This window comes from Podarcis pityusensis (assembly GCF_964106645.2).
Source record: "Podarcis pityusensis genome assembly, chromosome: 2".
NCBI lineage: Eukaryota > Metazoa > Chordata > Lepidosauria > Squamata > Lacertidae > Podarcis > Podarcis pityusensis.
This window is the reverse complement of record NC_138029.1, coordinates 102974740-102997568: the sequence shown is the minus strand read 5'-3', so window position 1 is coordinate 102997568 and position 22829 is coordinate 102974740. Positions and strand designations below refer to the sequence as shown.

At 43.1% G+C, this 22829-nt stretch overlaps 1 protein-coding gene across 8 annotated transcripts in view; it reads right to left on the bottom strand.

Annotated features, from left to right (window-relative positions):
• CADPS (calcium dependent secretion activator) overlaps positions 1–22829 on the bottom strand; it is a 348154-nt gene that overhangs the window by 203712 nt on the left and 121613 nt on the right. For all 8 annotated transcript variants that reach the window (XM_080995634.1, XM_080995627.1, XM_080995631.1 and 5 more), the window contains exon 6: positions 17870–17991. In XM_080995634.1, the coding sequence (XP_080851760.1) occupies positions 17870–17991 (122 nt within the window). The remainder of the gene's footprint in view (positions 1–17869; positions 17992–22829) is intronic.

The following is a 22829-nucleotide window of genomic DNA, read 5'->3' as shown; positions in this document are numbered from 1 at the left end:
AATATTAATGACTTCGCGAGCTTATTATTAGCATGAATGAGCTAAGGATTGTAATGCAGAAGCTTGATTCAAGGCAAGGGCAGAATATTTCATATCCACTTGCTGGCTGCATATTGCAGCCAGATGTTTACACCTGGGAAACACAGTCACATTGCTCAGATTGGACAGGTAAGTCTTAATGTGATTAATGGGGGGGGGGGGAATCTGCATAGAATTGCATCTTCATGGTGAAACAACTTGAGAAATTCATTAAACATGTCTTCCTGGATAACCTTAGTGGCAGGAGCTAGATGGATCCCATCACAGATAGAATTGTATTACAAACACAACCTCTTGGCCAGTGCCATCCTTGCAAAAGAACTGGGATGCATGTGAGAAGCTGTTCGTCCTGAAGGGCTGGGTTGATACTGATTTCTTCAAATCTGAGCTCTTGGAAACAGCCATGGAATAACAGAATCGTAGCAAGTTTGGCCTGATTTGATGACTTAAGATCAGAAACACTTTATGTACACGTTTTGCATGTTGACAATCAGCTCCCTGCAGTAATGCAGTTTGAGAATAATTCATTTCCATAGTTGGATTTGATCCATTTGTGCTTCCAATTTTTGTGTTGTTTTTAAATCCTTGTAACAGTTTGTTTTTGTAATCCATGTTTTGAGCCTTGTCTAAAGAAACTGAAATCCTGGAGCACTTTGGGCACCCTTAATTTCATTATCCTCTTTTGAGAAAGCCAGTTATGCAATGATCGAAAAGTCCTGCCTGGTCATTACGTAAGACATTATTCCTTCTCTTTTGCTTGCTTGGATTAGCATGCTGCACTGAGACACTTACTGAATGTTCAGACCCTTGAGCAAACCAGAGCATGGACTACAGGCCTATATAGTGAAAGGATACAATGCATTTGGAAGGAGCTGCTAATTTGCCTTGATATATTTTATATATTTCATACACTCAGGCTGCTGTTGCAGGTTTTGCTTCTGGGCTTCCTGCAGGTGTCTGCTTGGCCGCTATGAGAACAGTAAGCTGAACTGGATCAAAGTCTAAAAGCCTGTTAAAACCATCTTATTTATAAATATTATAGGAGTTGAAACATGTGACTAATCATGCCAGAAACACTTCCCTCTCACTATGCCTATAATCTATTACTTGCCCATACAGTGGTACCCTCGGGTTAAGAACTTAATTCATTCTGGAGGTCCGTTCTTAATCTGAAACTGTTCTTAACCTGAGGTACCACTTTAGCTAATGGGGCCTGCTGTGCTGCTGTCGCTTTCTGTTCTTATCCTGAAGCAAAGTTCTTAACCTGAGGTACTATTTCTGGGTTAGCAGAGTCTGTAACCTGAAGCGTCTGTAACCCGAGGTACCACTGTACTAAGATAAAAGGAAAAGGACCCCTGGACGGTTAAGTCCAGTCAAAGGCAACTATGGAGTTGCAGCGCTCATCTTGGTTTCAGGCCGAGGGAGCCGGTGTTTGTCTGCAGACAGCTTTCTGGGTCATGTGGCCAGCAGGACTTCTGGCAAACGGGACACTGTGACGAATGCCAGAGCGCTACAGAGGCACCTATTTATCTACTTGCACTGCTGTGCTTTCGAACTGCTAGGTTGGCAGGAGCTGGGACAGAGCAACGGGAGCTCACCCCATCACGCAGATTCGAACTGCCGACCTTCCAATCGGCAGCCTAAGAGGCTCAGTGGTTTAGACCACAGCGCCACCTGTGTCCTCCATACTAGTAAAAGCTTCATGCAGGTGGCTTTATTACAACCATGATGGTCACCTGCACTAAGACGGTACACCTAGCTTCCATAGCACTGCCATGTTTTTACCATGGTACAGTACTATGAACACCACGGATCATCTCCCCTTAGAGCTGCTCCATCTTTTAATTCAAGGCAACACCATAAACGCTGCACAAGTTTTGGCTCTTTGGTTGGAAGAATGAATGAATGAGAAATGCATGCAGCTTCATAGTGGTTCAAGATTGCATGGGCAGATCTTTTCCTACTGCTATCACCTAGCAGGAGGAGAACTGAATAAACTGGAGAGGCCAAAAGTCTGTCCAAACAAAAAAGTATTCACCTTCTAGCAGAGGTCCCCTAGACTGTTCACTACATACGTACATTAAGTGCAATGTCACACAGGACACTTAGTTGTAAAGTCTAGATGAGCTGCAAGCATTGACTGAAAGGTAAGAAGTGCCAAGAATCTGGTGCAAGACATGGCCAGACTTTAAAGCATTCATCGGCCTAGTCTGCTTTATCTCCCAGTATGCTAGTAGCATGGGAACATGTCTTCATAGTGATAATGTCAAGGGATTCTAAGTAAAGATACACATGACTATTTGAGATCGAGCCTGGAAATGTGAGCGCTATCTCTGCTACGCTAATCGGAGAAAATATCAGTCTGCAAAGGAAATTGTAAATTTACAGAAAAAGAGTTCCATCAAGTCTCTAGGATGTGGTAAGGAAATGAAGGTTGAGGCTTTAAAATTCCCAACGCAAAGCAGTGTCTACAAGACACTGAAATATTTTTTTCTTTTTTCTTCATAGGAAGCATTTTGTGGCACTTAAGTTATCGTTAAGGTAAACTGTAAACTATAGTTAAGGTAAAGCACCCACCTTCTCTCTTTCGCCCCCACCAACCCGATTGCCGAGGCAACCCAATAATCATACAACACGGACCAAGGTGCCATACTGCCCCAATCTAAAGAGCTGCCAGAATGCACCAAAAAGGTGCCGGAACTCAGTTCCGGTGAGTTCCAGCTGAAAAAAAGCCCTGATTCCTATGGTGATATCTTGTGGGGAATGGATATCAAAGAGACACTGTCTCTTAACTGGTTCCTCCTGCCCCCATTTAAAAATAAACTAGGAGCAAACTACTTGATAGTTAAGTACAGTTGTACCTCTGCTTATGTATCCCTCTGGTTACATAAACTTCGGGAAATGTAAGCGGCACTTTATTGGCCGAGGGAGCCGGTGTACAGCTTCCGGGTCATGTGGCCAGCATGACTAAGCCGCTTCTGGCGAACCAGAGCAGCGCACGGAAATGCCGTTTACCTTCCCGCCGGAGCGGTACCTATTTATCTACTTCACTTTGACGTGCTTTCGAAGGTTGGCAGGAGCAGGGACCGAGCAATGGGAGCTCACCCCGTTGTGGGGATTCGAACCACTGACCTTCTGATCGGCAAGCCCTAGGCTCGGTGGTTTAACCCACAGCGCCACCCACGTCCCATAAGCAGCAAACCCGGATGCATATTTCCGGGTTTTTGCTGCGCACATGGGCAGAAGCGGTCTCTCCTGTTGCGAAAACCTCAGGATCCGGCCAGACCTCCAGAATGGATCCCATCCACAACAGGAGGTACCACTGTAGTTCTCGTTGGTTACGTGATAGGAAGGTAGAGCCACCGACATTCTGAGAACCACCAATTCAAGAATTGTAGAACTGGAAACTGGAAAATTGGTACAGAGGGACGCTATTATGTGATGATGAAGGAGGAGATCTGAAGTGGCCAGGTGGCAGGAGCTGGGTTATACTTTCAATTTCTTTTTTAAAAAGCCCCTCAGGAATCAAAAGCAACAGAGACAAGCAAAACGCATGCATTAATACTATCTCACTGAGGATAGGGCACAAAGCAAACATTTCTAATAAAAAAGAGTAAGATTTACTCGCAAGGGCAAAAAATAAAATAAAAATGAGCAGTTCATCAAAGCAGCTTGCGGAATTTACTACTTGCTCTGAGATAAGAAGGTGAAACATACTCTGTTTTGTCTCTCATCCAGTAACCGTCTGGTTATTGTTTCACTTAGAATTTTCAGGATCAAACACAAAATCCATATTTTAACAGCAGCTAGCCATGTGCCTCCAGGAAGCTCACAAGCAGAGAGTGATGGCAAATAGTTCTTATTTCCTGTTCAACGCAATACCTAATCATGAGATGTATACTGCTACTGGATAGGGAAAAGCCTTTCTTTGTTGTTACAACTAATCTGGAGCAAGCAATTTCATAAGTTCTGTGTAATAGCATCCTAGTTATGAAACGCCCTCCTTTCTAAAGTGTGCTTGCCAGTGATTCTTTTGTTTCTGGCACCAGCTTAATGTGCATCTATTTTACGTGGGCATTTACAGGTCGTTGGCTGTGAATTTATCTTGAAAGATGAAGCTGCTCTGCACTTTTAAAGATTGCAGTTATTTATTGTGTTCTTATCCCCATATATATTTATGGTGGGTTGAAACCTGACGTATTTAATAGCTTTAAGTTCAGTATTTTGTATTGTTTGCACCTTGTCCTGGGATTGTTTTTCATGAAGGGCAGGTTAGAAATATTAAATAAACAATAATAAGGTTTTGTTTCTTTTTTAAAAAAAATGTGTTGGCTGGAGGAATATCTCCTTTTGTCTGTCTCAGATCTAATGTCAATTGCTTTTGCTGGAGGTCTCCAAGTTCTGCTGGAGAAAGAAAGAAAGGCAGAGAAAATAATTTCTCCCTCTCTACTCTCTCCACTCCACAAGCAATTTCCTGTAAACCTCTTGCACATCATCTTTCAAATCTGCTTCTTCCATATACTGCATAGTTGTTTTATGGAGATGTCATTAGAAGTTGATTGCCAGGGGGATTTTGGTGCTATGACCAATCTTAGTATGTACCAGAATCACTACATCTTAAAAAACAACAACCCCGAAATATTTATTTCAAACATTTGTAACCTGCGTTTGTGCTCCCAAGCAAAGTGACATATATAGGATCTCAAGGACTGCCCACTTCCTCATAAACTAAAAGGACCGCTTAAAAAACTGTGAAGGACTAAATGACCTTCCACACGAATGTGGCTGAATACTGACATCCTTTCTAAGTGCCTCCTGAGATTAAATTGGTGGTGCTCAGGAAAAGGCCTTCTTGGTGGTTGAAGTCCATGGTTATGTGAATCAACCCAGTGGCATAGCAAGGTCAGGTGGTACCCGGTGCGGAAAATTTATTGTCAGCCCCCCCCTTGAAATCTAGTTGGACTCCCAAGAGACTGCGATCTACTCACAGTATAAAAAGACTGGATGTGATCTACCCACTGTCATTGCCAGGAGTTGCTGAGCTTTTTAAAAGGGTTTAGGGAGCTTCTGCTTCTACCCTTCCCTCTACCCACTGCTTGTTTGCTCGCCTGCCTCCTTCCCGTCCACTCCCTGTCTGTCTGCCTGCATGCATCCTCCAGCAGCCAAAACGGCAAAGTGGCACAGCTCCCCCCTCCCCCCCATGGCTCACAGCAAGCGGGAGTCGCGGGTGTGCGGCGCGCAGAATGCCACCCCCCTTGGTGATGACACCTGGGGCAGACCGCACCCACTGCACCCACCTTGCTCTGCCCCTGAATCAACCTTCAGATAATATAAAGGCAATGTATTGTTTATCTGTCCAAGTTTGCCAGATCTTCTCCACTCACCTAGAAGAAGGTCCCTCTCAAGGGCTTCGATAATAATCAAGCACTGGTTCCAAAATGGACAAAGATTGGTCCATGGGGGAGAGCTGTGAGTGGCTCACCAGGCATTTGGTGCAAGTATTAGACACAGTACGATACAAGGATGCTTTTACTGCATTGTCAGTGCTTAGGATCCACAGACAGGCTGCAAATTCCATAGGTGACAAAATTCAGTTGGTAACTTCCCTTGCTGGGAACCATTCTCAGCAGTAGTTGGCTCCTCCACCTCATTTTTCTTTCAAATAGGTAACTGGAGTTTAATGTAGCTCCATGGTAAAGCATCTAGTCCCCCTGCAGAATATATCTGGCACCTCCAGGTAAGGCTGTGAATATCCCTTGTCCAGAAGCCTGGAGAGCAGCTGCCAGTTACTGCAGACATTATTGAACTAGATGGACCAATAGTCTTCACTTTCTATAAGGCAGCTTCCTAGGTTCCTATTGATGACATAACTGAAAACAGTTTAAAACAGTCACACTTTCTCACAGCTTAATTAGCTGGCTCAGAATATTTTCAGTTCTTAAAGCTGGAATACCTGACAAACCAGCATTGGACAAACGACATTTTCGCACTGGAAAACTACCGGGAATAATATTTCCCCCTTGCCTAACACAGAACTAAAATGTGTTTATGTTCGGAATACAGTTTGTCATGACTTTGCATCTTGGCTCCACGCAACTTTTGCCAAGCCAAAGGCTGACAAATTGACTTGTTTGCTTCCTCGTAGATTTTGCTCTCCAATTGACCTCCTTCCGGCTGCTGCTGAATGTCACTTTGTGACCAAGCTCTACAGGACTTAAACCTTTCGTGCGAGTGCACCAAACGGCCAGAAAAACCTAACAATTATCCTATTTCTTAGTAGTATTCAAAATATGAAACCTCTACGGTTCTACCAGTTAACCAAATTTGTCAGGGATAAATGTTGTGGCAACTAAATAGTAATTTTCTAGCAATTACTGGTATTAAACTAATCAGGAGAAAGGAACAGGCTTAAGATTTTGCTGACATTTTAGTGTCACAAGGCTTGTGTTGCACTCCGCATGTACTCTGCATCTTTTTTCCCTGTTGGCACCGGGACACCTTGAGATGCATCTTCAATGAAGAAGATGAAAACAAGAAAGAAGGAATGAAGGAAGGAAGGTGTAAGAAGTGTAAAAGGAGAAGGAAAAAATTACCATCGCACATAACCTTGCACTGTGTATTTCGATAGCATCTGCTTTCTACAATGCCTATCTCTGCTTACTATTAAAAGCTGCTTATTTGCTGAAGCATTCCCAGACCATATGCTATCAACAAATGTTGGTAACCAAATGCAAACACTAATTTTCATTAGTGTTGTCTTTATGAGAACAGCATTAGTCACAAAGGGAATAAACCAAATGAGGTTAAAGACACGTAGCAAACCTTTGACAACAATGCGGCGCTTATAAACTCATACTTAATAAAGCTGAGAAATGTCCACTTCATTACAGAAATAACAATTTTGCAATTGGATTTAGGGCAAGCTAGATTTTAGGATGATGTCATTAGTTGCCATAGTGATGTTCGGCATAAGGACATAATTCAGGGCCGCTAAAATATCTGCATTCATGCTAAGTGCACAGCTTCTGTTCATAAGAATTTGTGCTTAGCATTCATAATAAAAAAAATAGCTTCAGAGAATATCTAGATAGCAAAGTCCTTCCAGAGACAAGAAGCAGAATGTGATTGGCTGGCTTGCTACAAAGCAAAAATCATCCAGACAATGGAATTTACTTTCATTTCTCCCCCTTTTTGCCAAACCTTTGGATTGCTTTTTAGACTGCAGAGAATCAGTGTATGAAAGGATTTAAAAGTGCATAGATTATCTAGTTGGGGAATTCTCAGTCTTTATCTTTGTCAGCTTCTGTCAGTTCTCTGTGTGTGTGTGTGGGGGGGGAGATAGGAGCACATCTATGAACGAAGTCTTCTTGTACATATTCATACACCACCTATGGGCCTTTTTTAGCATAATAAATCTGTGATTGTTATTCACTTGTTTCATTCACAAGCTCTAGATATCTTCTACTTTGTAGCACTTCTTTTGATGGAATATCTAATATGCCCAATGTTCAACCTGCGATGAGAAAAGTGTGACCAGCCATACAGCTTCCAGGGCTCTTGAGAACTGTTGTGTGGCATGAGGTTGTTGAGTGTCAAAGACCCTTTCCAGGTCCACGTGTGTCTTCATTAGTGGCTCGTGATGAAAGCCCATAAATCTGGTGCTGTTTTGATCCCTTGTTTGATTTTATTTTGTTTCTTATAAACCAGGTGCCTCTGGTTTATTTTGTAAGTCTGGTTCCAACTGAATTAGTGTCGTGAATAAACTTGGATAGAGATTCCAAGCATATTCAGCAGAAGATGAAAAATTAATAGTATATATAGCTGTGGGATATTGATAGCAATAACTTTTTTTAAAAGGGGGCTATTCAATTAGAGTGTTGTTGAAGCTAGCAGCATGAGTTTGACCAAACTGCAGGAGGCAGTAGAAGACAGGAGTGCCTGGCATGCTCTGGTCCATGGGGTCACGAAGAGTCGGACATGACTAAATGACTAAACTACAACAACAAATTGCTATTAAATTGATTTCCCAGTATTACTTCTGGTGAATTTGCAAATTGGCTACACCAGGTGTTATGCTTTACCAACTGCACTGGCTCCCGGTGGAGTACAGGGTCAGGTTTAAGGTGCTGGTTTTGACCTTTAAAGCCCTATGCAACCTAGGACCATCGTAACTACTGGACTGCCTCTCCTGGTATACCCTGCAGAGGAACTTAAGGTCCACAAATGACAACATTTTGGAGGTCCCAAGTTGCAAGGTGGTTAGATTTGTCTCAACTAGGGCCAGGGCCTTTTCAGTACTGGCCGTGACTTGGTGGAACGCTCTGTCACAAGAGACTAGGGCCCTGCAGGACTTGACATCTTTCTGCAGGGCCTGCAAGACAGAGATGTTCTGCATGGCCTTTGGTTTGGACTCAGTCTGACCCTTATATTTCCCCCCCCTAAAGGTTTTGATCTATGGGCTACTATTAAAATGAGGCTGCATTTTAAATTGTATTTTAACCCATATTTTAATAAATTGGTTTTTTTCCTCCCCTGTTATGTTTTTATTGTAATTTTACTGGTGTTAGCTGCCCTGAGCCTGGCTCTGGCCGAAGAGGGTGGGGTATAAATAAATAAAAAAATTATTATTATTTATATTGTCTTAAAAGTGCACCTTCTATTCATTCATTCAACCGCTCATCTTTCTGGTGAAATGTGTATCACTATCTATATGAGAACATAAGAAAAACCTGTTCGATCAGGCCACTGGCCCATCTAGTCCAGCATTCTGCTCTTACAATGGCCGACCAAATATCTTGGAAAGCCAGAAAACTGATACCAAGTACAAGAGGACTCTCCCCTCCTGCAGTTTCTGATACTAATATTTCCTCCAGCTGTGGAGACAGAGCATAGCCATCATGGCTGGTAGCCTATGATAGCCCTCTCCACCATTAATTTGTCTAATCCATTGTTGAAGCCATTTTATATCACCAAGTTGCTGAATCAAATGCCACATGAGAAATGGAGTCCTGGGATTTGATAAGATGAGAGATACGGGGAGGAATGGGGGGGGGGGAACCTAACAATACAGAAACCGAAAGCCAAACCCCAGAATGCCTTTTCTGGAGTATCTAATAAAGACTTCAAATAATTCTTCCCATAGCAGAGTTTGTATAATCAGGGACGGGATAGTGGTGGAGGAAGCAAATCTAATGTCCATCATGGTTTGCTAGACAATGCCTGCTTTAGGCCTCATTTGTGCTTAACTGTGCTATGTTTATCTCTAGCTGCTTCCTTGCTCCCATACCAATTAGTTGCCTGCCTTATCTTGAAGGAACGTCTACAGAAGTTGAAAGAACAGTGACCTTTAAAGTGAAGAAATTGAAGTGTCTTGGTATATAACTCATTTCCAGCTTAACTGCTCACTGAAGTGTTGGTGCACACAAAGGCACACACATACACACTCAGGAGTGCTGCGCGTCGACAGTGGTCCCCACTGAATCATGCCATGTCGCTCCTCAGCGTCTAGATGGCATCAGAGAGCTGCAGATGGGGATCTGGCGCGGTCGTCTCACCCCAAAACTAGCCATGGTCTCTCGTGAATTTCTTGATGATCAGATTTTGCTGCAGGAACACTTCCCACAGCACAGAGGAGACATCACAAGCAACATTGATCACTTTGTCCAAAGGAAACAAAGTGTGTGTAATTTAGTGTGGTTTGCTTGGTTCTTTGCAATTCAGAATTCAGGTTTGATGTTTGCTTTGGAAAGGGTTCGGGTTTGAAAACAGAATTACAATAATGATGGGAGAGGGTTAGAATTTTATGGGCAACCCCCTTTAAAAATAAAGTAACTCCTTTTAGCTGCAGAGTAATGATGCCCTTCCCGTAAATACTTTCCCACCTGCTCATCTCCACCCCATTCATAACAGTACATATAGACATTCCTTGCATGTATCAATCTGTCTCTCCATTGGAATTAATGGGACGTACCATAGACTCACTGGAACTCCATGTGTGCATCTAAGCACCTGTAGTTGGTTATTGGCCAAATTCAAAATGATGGGCAATGAAAGTTTTCAAATGACAACTCATCAGGCATCGGTCTTCAGATAAAATACTGTAGGTGTTTTGAATGCTATTATGTTCAAACAGGTTTTAAATTCTATTGATGAAGAAACCACATGTGGGCTGAAAATTTCCCCTTCCTCTTTTTTATTGTTATCAATAGTTTACTAGGGTTTGCATATTATTACAGTAAAGCAGTAGAGACCTTAGTAGCTCTCCCCCCCCCGTTCCACTCCTTCCCTCTGCCCCCATCACCTGTTTAGTTATAGCATTTTTATTTCTGATTCAGGTAGGTAGCTGTGTTGGTCTGATGCAGTCAAAATATATAAAAAAATCAAAAAAATTGTCCTTAGAGACCAACTAAGTTTGTTCTGGTATAAGCTTTCGTGTGCATGCACACTTCTTCAGATACACTGAAACAGAAGTCACCAGACCCTTATATATATGGACATAAATCTGACATCAGAAATCACAAGACAGAGAAGCCAGTAAGAGAACATTTCACTCTCCCAGGACATTCAATACAGGATCTCAAAGCAGCTGTCTTATTACAAAAGAATTTCAGAAACAGAACTGAAAGAGAAGTTGCTGAATTACAACTTATCACTACACTGAAAACTACAGAGAGACCTGGTCTGAATAGAGATATTGGATTCCTGTCTCATTACATATCCTAATCATCTGCATACTATCCCTTGCTTTTTCCTGTAGGACTAATTGAAGTCATTAACAGTCGTCAACAGGTTTACCATACCCATTGAGTCAATCACCCATCTCCTACTACCTTCCTGAGAAAAACCCCACCCCACCCTCCCACTATATATAAGAGTCTGGTGACTTCTGTTTAAGTGTATCTGAAGTAGTGTGCATGCACACGAAAGCTTACACCCTCTCTAAGGTGCTACTGGACAATTTTATTTATTTATTTATTTATTTATTTATTTATTTATTTCTGATGTTCAATTGTTTAGTGTGCTATACAGCAGGCAGTTTCATGCTTAGAAAGAGTTTAGACAGATGAATATCACTGCTATGTTGGGGTCCCAGATTAACAACTGTTAAACTGGAGGTGGTTTCATCCCTGAATTTTGATGAATCTTGCAAAACACACCAGACATCGCCTGTTCTACGCCTTTCTTTCCAACAAAGTGTTGACCGCGTGACCTTTAAAATGCAGACATTGCTACGTTGTGAGCATTGCCATTTGTATTTCAACACAAGCTCTCACACAGAAACTCTTCTGTCTGAGCTAGAGAAATATGCTAGAAAGCCAAGAAGTCAGGTGTGAATTCTGTAGGCTGAAGATTGTAAACTTTTAAAATTACCGCATCTACACCCACGTATAGTAGCGACTCTGAGTAAGTAAGTGGGAACCGTTTCACATATTTTGGCCTTATTAACATTCATCACTAAGAAACAGTATGTCCTAACCCTGAATGAGCTCAAATGCTTATTTAATCTGAAAGGTAGCTGGTTCATGCGCCACAGCTAGTTAATCAGCTAGTTTGCAGTGGTTTCAAATGGTGTTCCTAAGATACGAAATTAAAAGACGCCTGCTTCTTGGGAGAAAATCAATGACAAACCTAGACAGCATCTTAAAAAGCAGAGACATCACCTTGCCAACAAAGGTCTGTATAGTTAAAGCTATGGTTTTCCCAGTAGTGATGTATGGAAGTGAGAGCTGGACCATAAAGAAGGCTGATCGCCGAAGAATTGATGCTTTTGAATTATGGTGCTGGAGGAGACTCTTGAGAGTCCCATGAACTGCAAGAAGATCAAACCTCTCCATTCTTAAGGAAACCAGTCCTGAGTGCTCACTGGAAGGACAGATCCTGAAGCTGAGACTCCAATACTTTGGCCACCTCATGAGAAGAGAAGACTCCCTGGAAAAAACTCTGATGTTGGGAAAGATGGAGGGCACAAGGAGAAGGGGACGACAGAGGGCGAGATGGTTGGACAGTGTTCTTGAAGCTACCAGCATGAGTTTGACCAAACCACGGGAGGCCGTGGAAGACAGGAGTGCCTGGCGTGCTCTGGTCCATGGGGTCACGAAGAATCGGACACGACTAAATGACTAAACAACAACAAGAAGAAGATACTGTATTTGGGCTTCAATGATTCTTAAGACAAATAATTTTGAACAGTCTTTGCTGAAAGACAGTTCGTTTATCACAGTCAACCATCCTATGTTCTTTCTGTTGCCTGAGTTAAAGGACGTTGAAATCAGATGCTGAAGTTGAATCTTCCTTCCATACTGATTATGGGACAATGCCCTCCATGGTACCTCAGGGCAGCAGGCTAGCTCAGGGGCCTCTGTGAGAACAGAGGGATTCCCTGTTCCCGTGATTTTAATTTGTTTTAAATGCTTTTAACTGCATGGAATCTGCTGGTGAATGACATGTAATTAATTAATTAATTAATTGACTAGATGGGTCTTCGGCCTGATCCAGCAGGCTTTTCTTATGTTATTGGATGGAAGTGAAGCTACAAGGGACTCCATAAAGTTTCCCCTCATGGTAACAACTGATGGCTCAAAAACTAAAGATAAAATTCATTATCGGGTTTGTTTCTTTGGGCGTGTGAGCGAACAGCAATAAACGGTCTCTGAGAATTTGGGGGAGGCAGACTTAGCATCTCTAGAAACCTAAGCACAGCAGTGGAAGCACAGCTGTTGAATACAAACCTGTTTCTCAAGGACATTTATTGCCCTCTGCAAATGGAAAGATGAAGATGTGGGGGAAATAAACCTCCTTGACTCCAGTGGGACTTACTTCCAAGTAAGCAAGTATAGGATTGCAGCCCTAATCTCTGAAGAACAGGTGCAATTCTGATGCCAGGAGCAATTCTGATGACATGACAGGGTCTTCCCCCTGTGAGATCACTTGAAAATGAGGCTATTTATTTTTTTCTTGATTCCTTTGAAAAACAGGGCAATGTAAATGTTGGGCAGGTTCCTGGCTTCAGACTGTCAGGGCTTTTCTTTAGGGAGCATTGGCAATTAGATGCTTACTCAGTCCCACCACGGCAGAACACATTTCATCTTGTTTTTATGTGGAGCTGTTCAGCTGCTTCTCTAATTCACAATAAGCAAAAAGTCACAACAAATTCAAAGCTGAAAGGCGAAAATGTGATCAGCTAATCTCAATCAAAAGCCGTGCGAACAGATTGCCAATAGACGTTCTGATCAAACATGAAGAAGGGAAGGGGGTGAAATCTTTTTCCCAGGAGGGGAATAAATTGGAAATAAACATCAGAAGAGGGTTAAAAAAAACACCCCTTAATTAACAGGACATCAAAGCATGCAGTGTGCTTCTTGTCCAACGAACAAATAATGAATAATGTCAACATTCAGGGTTTGATCTGAGTCAGGACTAAAAGCAGTTTATGCCTAGCCTCCAGATGCAACAGGGATAAGGTGGCAGAGTTCTGAGTCTGGCAGAGGATTACTTTTGAATGCTTGAATCATCATCATCATCATCATCATCATCATCATCATCATAACCCACCAATCTGGGCAGTTTACAGTACATATAAAAACATAGTAAAATGTCAAGCATTTAAAATTTCCTGATGCAGGGCTGCCTTCAGATGTCTTCTAAAAAATGAGAAACCCTCCCTGCATAAAAAAAAATCCTACACAGCAAGAAGTGGCCTGAGCTAAGGCCTGCACTAAGTTCCTTAACTGAATGGAAATCTTTACAAAGAAACATTTCAAAATGATATATCCCAAATGCCTAATTTTAACTAAGCTCAGCCAGTAGAGCATGAGGCACTTAATCCCAGGGTCGTGGGTTCGAACCCCACATTGGGCAAATAACAACAACAACAACAACAACAACAATAATAATATAATAATAATAATAATACATGCCCACTCGGGGGTTGGACTATATGACCCACACGGTCCTTTCCAACTCTACAATTTTATGATTCTATAATCCTAAGGTCGATCTATTTTCATTGGTAGTGCAAAAAAAAAAAAGCAAATGAGAAAGCTCGCAAGCACTCCAAATTGTTAAGGGGATGAAAGAACACCTTGTCACAGGTTGTTTTTAAGAACATCACCCAAAAGCTTCCATTTATGGCCGCTTTAGGGACAGGGTTCTCTTCAGTATGAAAAAGGACTGGCACTTGATCCTCGACTTTGTGAGGTCGTGGAAGCTATGAGTTACTATAATTTTTATCCAACTTCTCCCTGCACACAGGAATAACTGCTACAAAAGGCTGCTCAGTTCACTTCCAGACAGCCTGCTTATTGAGCGTTCATTCTGACATGCTTGCAAGGAGGTTAATATGATGTTTCGTCATGCAGATGTTACCCGACGTTTTCCAATGTCTTTCCTCCAGCACTTTCTTTATTGCAAAAAGTCTGATTTGGGGGCGGGGGTTTGTTGCATAAGAGCACTAAAATCAGCTGAATGGTGTGACCTGTATTTGGTGACAAGTGATTGAATCCCACTTGAAAGTAGTGGCAGTCCAGAAGCACGGTCAGTCTCAGACATTTGACTGACAGGGGAAGAAATAAAGGCAATAAAATGTGTTTAGTGAAGGAGAGGTGATAGAATACATCACGGAGATCTTATGAGGGCCGTAAGGAAATTGGTGCTGCTTTGAACCTCCATCTCTCCACCCTCAAAAAATCTACATTTGGCTGATTCGGGATGTGGAACAATTTTTAATGGTGTTTTAGGAACAATGCCTGAATTTAGCAGCTCTATATTTGAGCTATCAAATGGGATTTGTAGTGTTCTCTTTCCCCACCCCACAGAACCATCAAGCTGCTGTGAGTCAGTGAAAAAACATGTGTATTTTAAGCTTTCATATAGCATCGGGGTACAAAAGAACTAAATATGGCAAGACAGATTGGTGTGACAGGTCTGCTGCCTTTGAGAGGAAGAATGGGATAGAAATTTAATGAATGAATGAGTGAATGAATGAATGAATAACCAAATGAGGATGCCTCTATCACAAGAATACACAATGTTAGTTGAAGTCAGCCTGAAAGCAACGGAAATTTCTCGTTGCAAAACAAATAATTATTGAAGTATATCACTTTTTTTTCCCCACAGAAGGACTTTGAATTCCCGGAAACTTAATATTCAATGCACATTCCATATTTTTGCACCTTTCAGTGGCAGTACTAAAGCAAATCGGGATGCGCAAGGAACAGCACTGGCTTAAAAGCTTGTCTAGACAGATGCGCTATTGATTGACAGCCTAAATGACAACTAGGATTTAGGTGAAGGACTCTGAGGTTGTTGTTTAAAATATACCTGCACCTGGTATATTAGAGAAGGGAAAAGGAATGATGGCAAAATCTGATATGAAAGACAATGACTGAGTTGGAAACTGCTCATTATGCTTTGCAATACATGTAAGCAGCCTGACAGATTTACAGTGGATCAGAGCAGCTCTTTGGGGACATTGGTAAAGACAGAACATCCCTGGATATTGCAACAATAATGGCTTGCCGCTTGTACTTTCAGAAACAAATATATATAGAGAGAGGGGGCAGGGAGGTAGAAATCAAAACTGCACCATGAAAAGTGAATCTAGAAGACTATCTGGCCACTTCTATTATACAGATTTTTTTTTTAAGAAAAACATTTTCAAGACGTGGTCATCTTAATGTATACAGTGGTACCTCAGGTTAAGTACTTAATTCGTTCCGGAGGTCCGTACTTAACCTGAAACTGTTCTTAACCTGAAGTACCACTTTAGCTAGTGGGGCCTCCTGCTGCCGCCGCACCGCCGGAGCACGATTTCTGTTCTTATCCTGAAGCAAAGTTCTTAACCTGAAGCATTATTTCTGGGTTAGTGGAGTCTGTAACCTGAAGCGTATGTAACCTGAAGCATATGTAACCTGAGGTACCACTGTATCTTTAGATTTCTGGCAAAAAGGAACACCACATGGTGCCTTTTCCTGTAATTGTCCCATGCCTAGGCACATATATCTACGTGTGGGTGTGTATTCAATTTAAAGTTATTAAATGTAAAATGTAATTAAATGGGGGTAAATGTAATGTAAGCCTCATCAAACAGGTATCTGTCACAAGAAGGCTTAGTCATAAGATTTAGGAGGGAAAGGTGATTTTTAGCTTTTGTATTATGATTGCATACAGTTTTTGTTTCCCAGATGAATACTTAGGGAGGGCACAGAAAAAGGGTGACAGAGAAATTACCATTTACTTTCTAAGAATTCAGTTCTGGAGAGAAAACATCATTGTTAAAAGGCAGTTCCCTCTCCCAAAGCTTCTGACTCTCTTTGGAACCATTACGTTGGCAATACTCACATCCATATCATGGAGTAGCATTTTACATGCTATCTCCATATAATGGCATTCTCTCCATGTGATGGAGATCCCTGGAACCATGGCTGTGGAGCACATCAAAGGGAAAGTTGGCGATTTTCAATCACTATATGACTCCCTGCCAAAGGGAAGGCTCTACCCACAGATCTGTGCAAGCTGCCTGAAAGTTCCAGCAGTTCCATCTGGCTACATACTGAATAAGATGGATTCTTGACTGAATTTCCACATATCTCACAGCACATGAGTGAGCAAGTGGTTCCCATATCTGCAAAATGCACCCTAAACCAACCTAAAGTACCGAAAGAGGCTGGAAGAAATAGCCACATGTTACACCAGGGGTCAGCAAACTTTTTCAGCAGGGGGTCAGTCCACTGTCCCTCAAACCATGTGGGGGGCCAGACTAAATTTTGAAAAATATATATGAAAGAATTGCTATGCCCCACAAATAACCCAGGGATGCATTTTAAATAAAAGCACCCATTCTACTCATATGAAAACACCAGGCAGGCCCCACAAATAACCCAGAGATGCATTTTAAATAAAAGGACACATTCTACTCATGTAAAACCATGATGATTCCCGGACTGTCCACGGGCTGGATTTAGAAGGCAATTGGGCCGGATCTGGCCCCCAGGCCTTAGTTTGCCTACCCATGTGTTACACCATACATGGGAATGTTCAGGTAATACTGAAACAAGCTTCCTTACAGAACAGAATATAGAATCAGCAAGACTTTGTGCTCCTTTTTTAGTCTGCCGGTTTTCATTTCAGTAAATCAATCTAGCTTATACTTAAAATTAAGTGCTTATGATATGTCTCACTAACATTCAACAGGACGAAAGAAAATGCTACAAGCCCTTACTGACTCATGTCTTAAGGTAAAGGTAATGGGACCCCTGACCATTAGGTCCAGTCGTGACCGATTCTGGGGTTGCGGTGCTCATCTCGCTTTATTGGCTGAGGGAGCCGGCGTACAGCTTCCGGGTCATGTGGACAGCAAGACTAAGCCACTTCTGGCAAACCAGAGCAGCACACGGAAACGCCGTTTACCTTCCCGCCAGAGCGGTACCTATTTATCTACTTGCACTTCGACGTGCTTTCGAACTGCTAGGTTGGCAGGAGCTGGGACCGAGCAATGGGAGCTCACCCCGTCACGGGGATTCGAACCGCCAACCTTCTGATCGGCAAGTCCTAGGCTCTGGTTTAACCCACAGCGCCGCCCGTGTCCCAACTCATGTCTTAGGAGCTGTTAATTCATGGTTGAGAGATGATCTCACATGGAAAGGTATATTTCCGCACATGTCATCATCATCGCCATTATGACTAACAGGAAGGGAAGATGGGAATTGTTCCCCAGCAACATCGGGAAGACCAGACATTCCCCACCCCCTTGTGCAGAAGGAAGAAGAGAACTCACTGTGTGTGTTTTTCCTGCTAGGCTGGAGAAAGAAAATGGAGGAAAAGAAAAACTTACGTTGGCTTTGATGCCTCAGCTTGATCCGTCTGTAGCTTTTCTCCCCCTTCCACTTCCATAGTGCAATATACAATGCGGTTGGGTGCTAAGGATTTGAGACCTTGGACTTCCATGATGACAACCTATTAAAAGAAAAAAGAAGAAAACCACTCTGGATGACGTTCTGCACTCAGTAATCAGGTCTGGAAACAATGTTTTGAAGACATTTCTATGCCGCTTTAGTTACTGTTTATGACATTTCCGAGAGAGTGTGAGCCTGAGAATCTGCTGGTGAGGAATGTAGGGGACAGACCTAAGAGGCTGGACGTGTCAAAAATAGGTAAGTGAAGTAATGAAAATGGAACAACAGCTCTATATTGATTAATTGTGAATTGATGAATTACTGACAGTCAGCAAACAACCCCCCCCCAACATTAATTAAAATGAATTATCTCCAAGTTCTTAAATGCAGGAGAATTGTTTCCTTTTTTAAAAAAAAAAAGATGGTGCAGAGGATTTGAACAATCAGATCTGCTTCTAGTGGCCAGGCAGTTCAAGGTATGGGAAGATGGGTTGATGATGTGAAGTTGATTCACACAACCACTGCTAGTTGAAATTCCTTTTCAACTTGGCTCTCTGCTCATGCCCAGAAAGTTGTATGCAACAGCTGCTGCCACCCACACCCTTAATCTTTTTTTTTTTTGGCAGGCTGCACATGACTGGCTAGTGACAGGCAGGAAGTTCATGTGTTCAGGAACTTCAAGCAGCTGCTGCAGGCACCATGGTCATGTGAACTGTCCAAAACTGCATGGTGCAATGCCTTCACATTATATCTTCCTGACAATCTCTTTGCTGACCACCCAGACGTGCCCTCTAATAGTAAGTGTGCCGTCAAAAGCCATTTCCCAATGTCTCACTGCATCACTCAAGGTTTCAATGAATAGTTTTTGCTTGGGCTTAAGTTCTGATTGATCGCCACCCATGGATTTAGGATACAATTCTCCTAAAGTCACAACTGGGGCATGGATCACTTGTGAGGCATGAGTCCCTGAATACAGAACGATAGTTCTGTAAGCATATGACTGTGATGTGTCTCATCTCTGAACTGAAGGAGGCAGTGGTGCGTCCGCTCTTAAAGAAAACATCATTAGATCCCTTAGATCTATCCAATTACCGCCCAGTTTCGAATCTTCCATTCCTGGGTAAGGTGATTGAGAGAGCAGTTGCTGAACAGCTTGGTAGGTTTCTGGATGAAACATCGGCTCTGGATCCATTCCAGTCCGGCTTCCGCGCTGGTCATGGGACCGAGACGGCTCTGGTCGCCCTAACAGATGATCTCCGCAGGCAGCTGGATCGAGGCGGGTCGGGGCTGCTGATTCTTCTAGACCTGTCAGCAGCCTTCGACATGGTCGATCACGAACTCCTGGACCACCGCCTTGCCGACGTGGGGATCCAGGGCACAGTCCTTCAATGGCTGCGCTCGTTTCTCTCTGGTCGGGGACAGAGGGTGGCGCTTGGGGGGGAACTGTCATCCCGCCACTCCTTGGTGTGTGGAGTGCCCCAGGGTGCGATACTCTCCCCGATGCTTTTTAACATCTTTATGCGCCCCCTCGCCCAGCTTGTCCGGAGTTTTGGGCTGGGCTGCCATCAGTATGCTGATGACACCCAACTCTATCTGCTGATGGATGGCCATCCTGACTCGGCCCCAGACACACTGATCAGATGCTTGGAGGCTGTGGCTGGATGGTTACGTGGGAGCCGGTTGAAGTTAAATCCTTCGAAGACAGAGGTCCTCTGGCTGGGACGGGACGATATGGGATTGAGGGGGCAACTCCCATCTCTTGCGGGGGTGCAATTAGTGCCAGCACCGTCCGTTAAGAGTTTGGGTGTAATCTTCGATACCTCCCTCTCCATGGAGGCGCAGATTGCAGCTATAACAAAGGCGGCATTTTTTCATCTCCGCCAAGCTAAGCAGTTGGCTCCTTACCTCTCTCGCCCTGACCTAGCCACTGTGATCCACGCGACGGTCACCTCCAGACTGGATTATTGTAACTCGCTCTACGTGGGGCTGCCCCTGAGACTGACCCAGAAACTCCAGCGGGTGCAGAATGCCGCAGCGAGACTCCTTACGGGGTCTTCGCTGCGGGATCACATTCATCCGGTGCTATACCAGCTGCACTGGCTCCCGGTGGAGTACAGGATCAGGTTTAAGGTGCTGGTTTTAACCTTCAAAGCCCTATACGGCCTAGGACCCTCGTATCTACGGGACCGCCTCTCCTGGTATGCCCCACAGAGGAACTTACGGTCTTCAAATAAAAACATCCTGAAGGTCCCAGGCCTCAGAGAGGTTAGGCTGGCCTCAACTAGAGCCAGGGCTTTTTCGGCTGCGGCTCCAACCTGGTGGAACGCTCTGTCACAAGAGACAAGGGCCCTCCAGGACTTGACATCTTTCCGCAGGGCCTGCAAGACAGAGCTGTTCCACCAGGCCTTTGGTCAGGGCGCAGCCTGACTCCCTCCTTTGGCAATCTTTACAATACTTTAGTTTATGGTTGCCATCAATTTTGATTTTAATTAGTTCTTTGATGTTTTTATAATGTTGCACTATTTTAGTGTTGTTAGCCGCCCTGAGCCCGGCTTCGGCTGGGGAGGGCGGGATATAAATAAAATTTATTATTATTATTATTATTATCTCTGCCTGTGGCATGTTCTGATGCTGCCATCTCCTCCCTGCTCCTTACCAGCACCAAATTACATACAGAAAAAGCAGTGCAGGAAAGTCCTTTATATTGGCTTCAGCACCCCAATGGTGCTTTCCGCTTTCAAAGCCAAACTCCATAATTAAATAGTGGAACAATCAGCAGCATCTTCACTGGGAACTGGGCACAGTGTTGAATAACCCAAGTGAAGATGTTGCATTCAGCTTTGGAGTAGCAGGGCATCATATTGTTTTTTCACCCTATGGCACGGAGGCAAGAACAGTTCAGGAAGAGAGGCTAACATGCATTGTGGGTTCATGAATGAGTATTGCCAGGCAACGGATGTCTCCTTGTGTCTATTAATCTGGGTTAATAGATTTTTGTGTGACTGTTTTTGGAAAGAAGCTGGAGCATGTCAGAGAGCTGGGAGAGTAGAGTAGCTTAACCATCCTTGACTGTGAGACCACCCTTCATGTCATACCGCAAAGAACACACAATTACTATTCAGTTCAGGTGAACCGTACATTTCAAAGTATATGTGTGAAGATAAATTGTACAACTTGTACCCGCTGCAATTTTTAATGCTTAGAAATCAAGGTTTCCTGCAAAACGTAGGTGACACCTCTAATTAGCAATGATCAAATGCAAAGAACACAGGGAAAGAAGATTTAGTAATTCAGACACCAGTATTAAAAAAAAAAGCTGTGAAACAACTCTAATGAATATTAAAATACCTCCTCCCAGAAGATCTATTTTTGATCCAAACCAAAAAAAAAAAAAAAAATTCCCCTGCAATATGCACAGCAAAATTTGCTGTCGACTGAAATGAAGAGATGGGGAAAACATATATGGAATGCAAACAAATAAGCCTTTTTCAGGTTGGGGAAGGTCTGTAGTTCAGTGGTAGAGCATCTACCAAAGGTTCCAGCTTCAGTCCCTGACATTTCCAGGCAGGGCTGGGACCCTGAAGAGCTACTGCCAGCCAATGTAATTGTGCAGCACACGGCAGCGCCCTACATTCTTATGCATATGGTCCTATTAATATGACACTTGAACAATGCTGGAACTTCTGTAGCAGGGCTTCTTCCCATGCTGCTGCTAATATTCCAAGGGATACAATTGTGTGGGCAGACTGATTCATGTGGTCTTCTCCCATAGCATGACCAATGTTGATGTGGGGAATAACAGCCAGAGTCTGGCCGCCCATGCAATTGCTTTCCTTTCTGAGCTACTAGACCAGCATGGGAAGCAACTAAATCTTAGAAGCACCCACACTGTTCAGGTAAGGTTTGAATTATGCCTTTATAGTGTGGAATGTGATACATAAGTAGCAGTCAAGTACAACATTCCTTGTTTTCCTAGAGTGGACATGCGAGGAAATGTTTGGTCCAGCCAGTCGAAAACTTCCTGTTTCCTTCTGGCTGGGACATACTTCCTTTGCATGCGACTAGAGGTGGGCGTGACCTTACCTGTCCAGGTAACTAAAAGACAAGGCACACAACATCCTTTCTCTTTGACTTCCTCCATTGCTGGAGCAGCAGCTTTTAGCTAAAAATGCTCTGTTGGCTCTCAGCCAACAGAGAACACTGGGACTATATCCATATGGGATCCACATGTATATACTTTGTAACTAAGTCTGCCTTCAGGGATCCAACTGTGAACTGATGATGCGAGTCAACTTCTTTTATATACTTTACACAAGATTGTGGCGTGTTTATTCTTTTAAGTGGGATATAAGGGAACTTACCAGGAATCTAATATTGAGAGGCTTAAACAAGCCTGCAACCAGCTATCCGCTGTGCATTTAAAAGGGGAATGTAAATTCTGCTAAGTTATAGAACTTGCTAGCGCAAGTTAGGAAGGATATTAATAAACAATATATCCTCTCCTGCCTCCCTGAATATTCCCACATATAGTCATTACAACAAATAAAGGGCTATTATATTAAAAAGTCATGTTCCTTTTCTCCTTTTTTAACAAATCCCATGTCTTGGCACCATTCCCCACAGTGCACAGTTCCCCACCACTGGCTACTGCTGCTGGCAAACACGAAAAAGCACATCAAATTGACATCAGTGTGCTGAACGATAGGTTAAGGAGCATGCAACTCAACGCCGGGCTGTCTTTTTCACATTGTAGCATTTAGTTCCCATTTATTTTGCCTTGCACAAGGACTTTTAACGGGCAGGCAAAGCACATGCAGATTCTCAAACTTACAAACAAAAGATGTAGTTCAGAATTCCTTGTGTAGGGAAAAGGAGCCTTAGGCTGTCCCAAGACAGTGA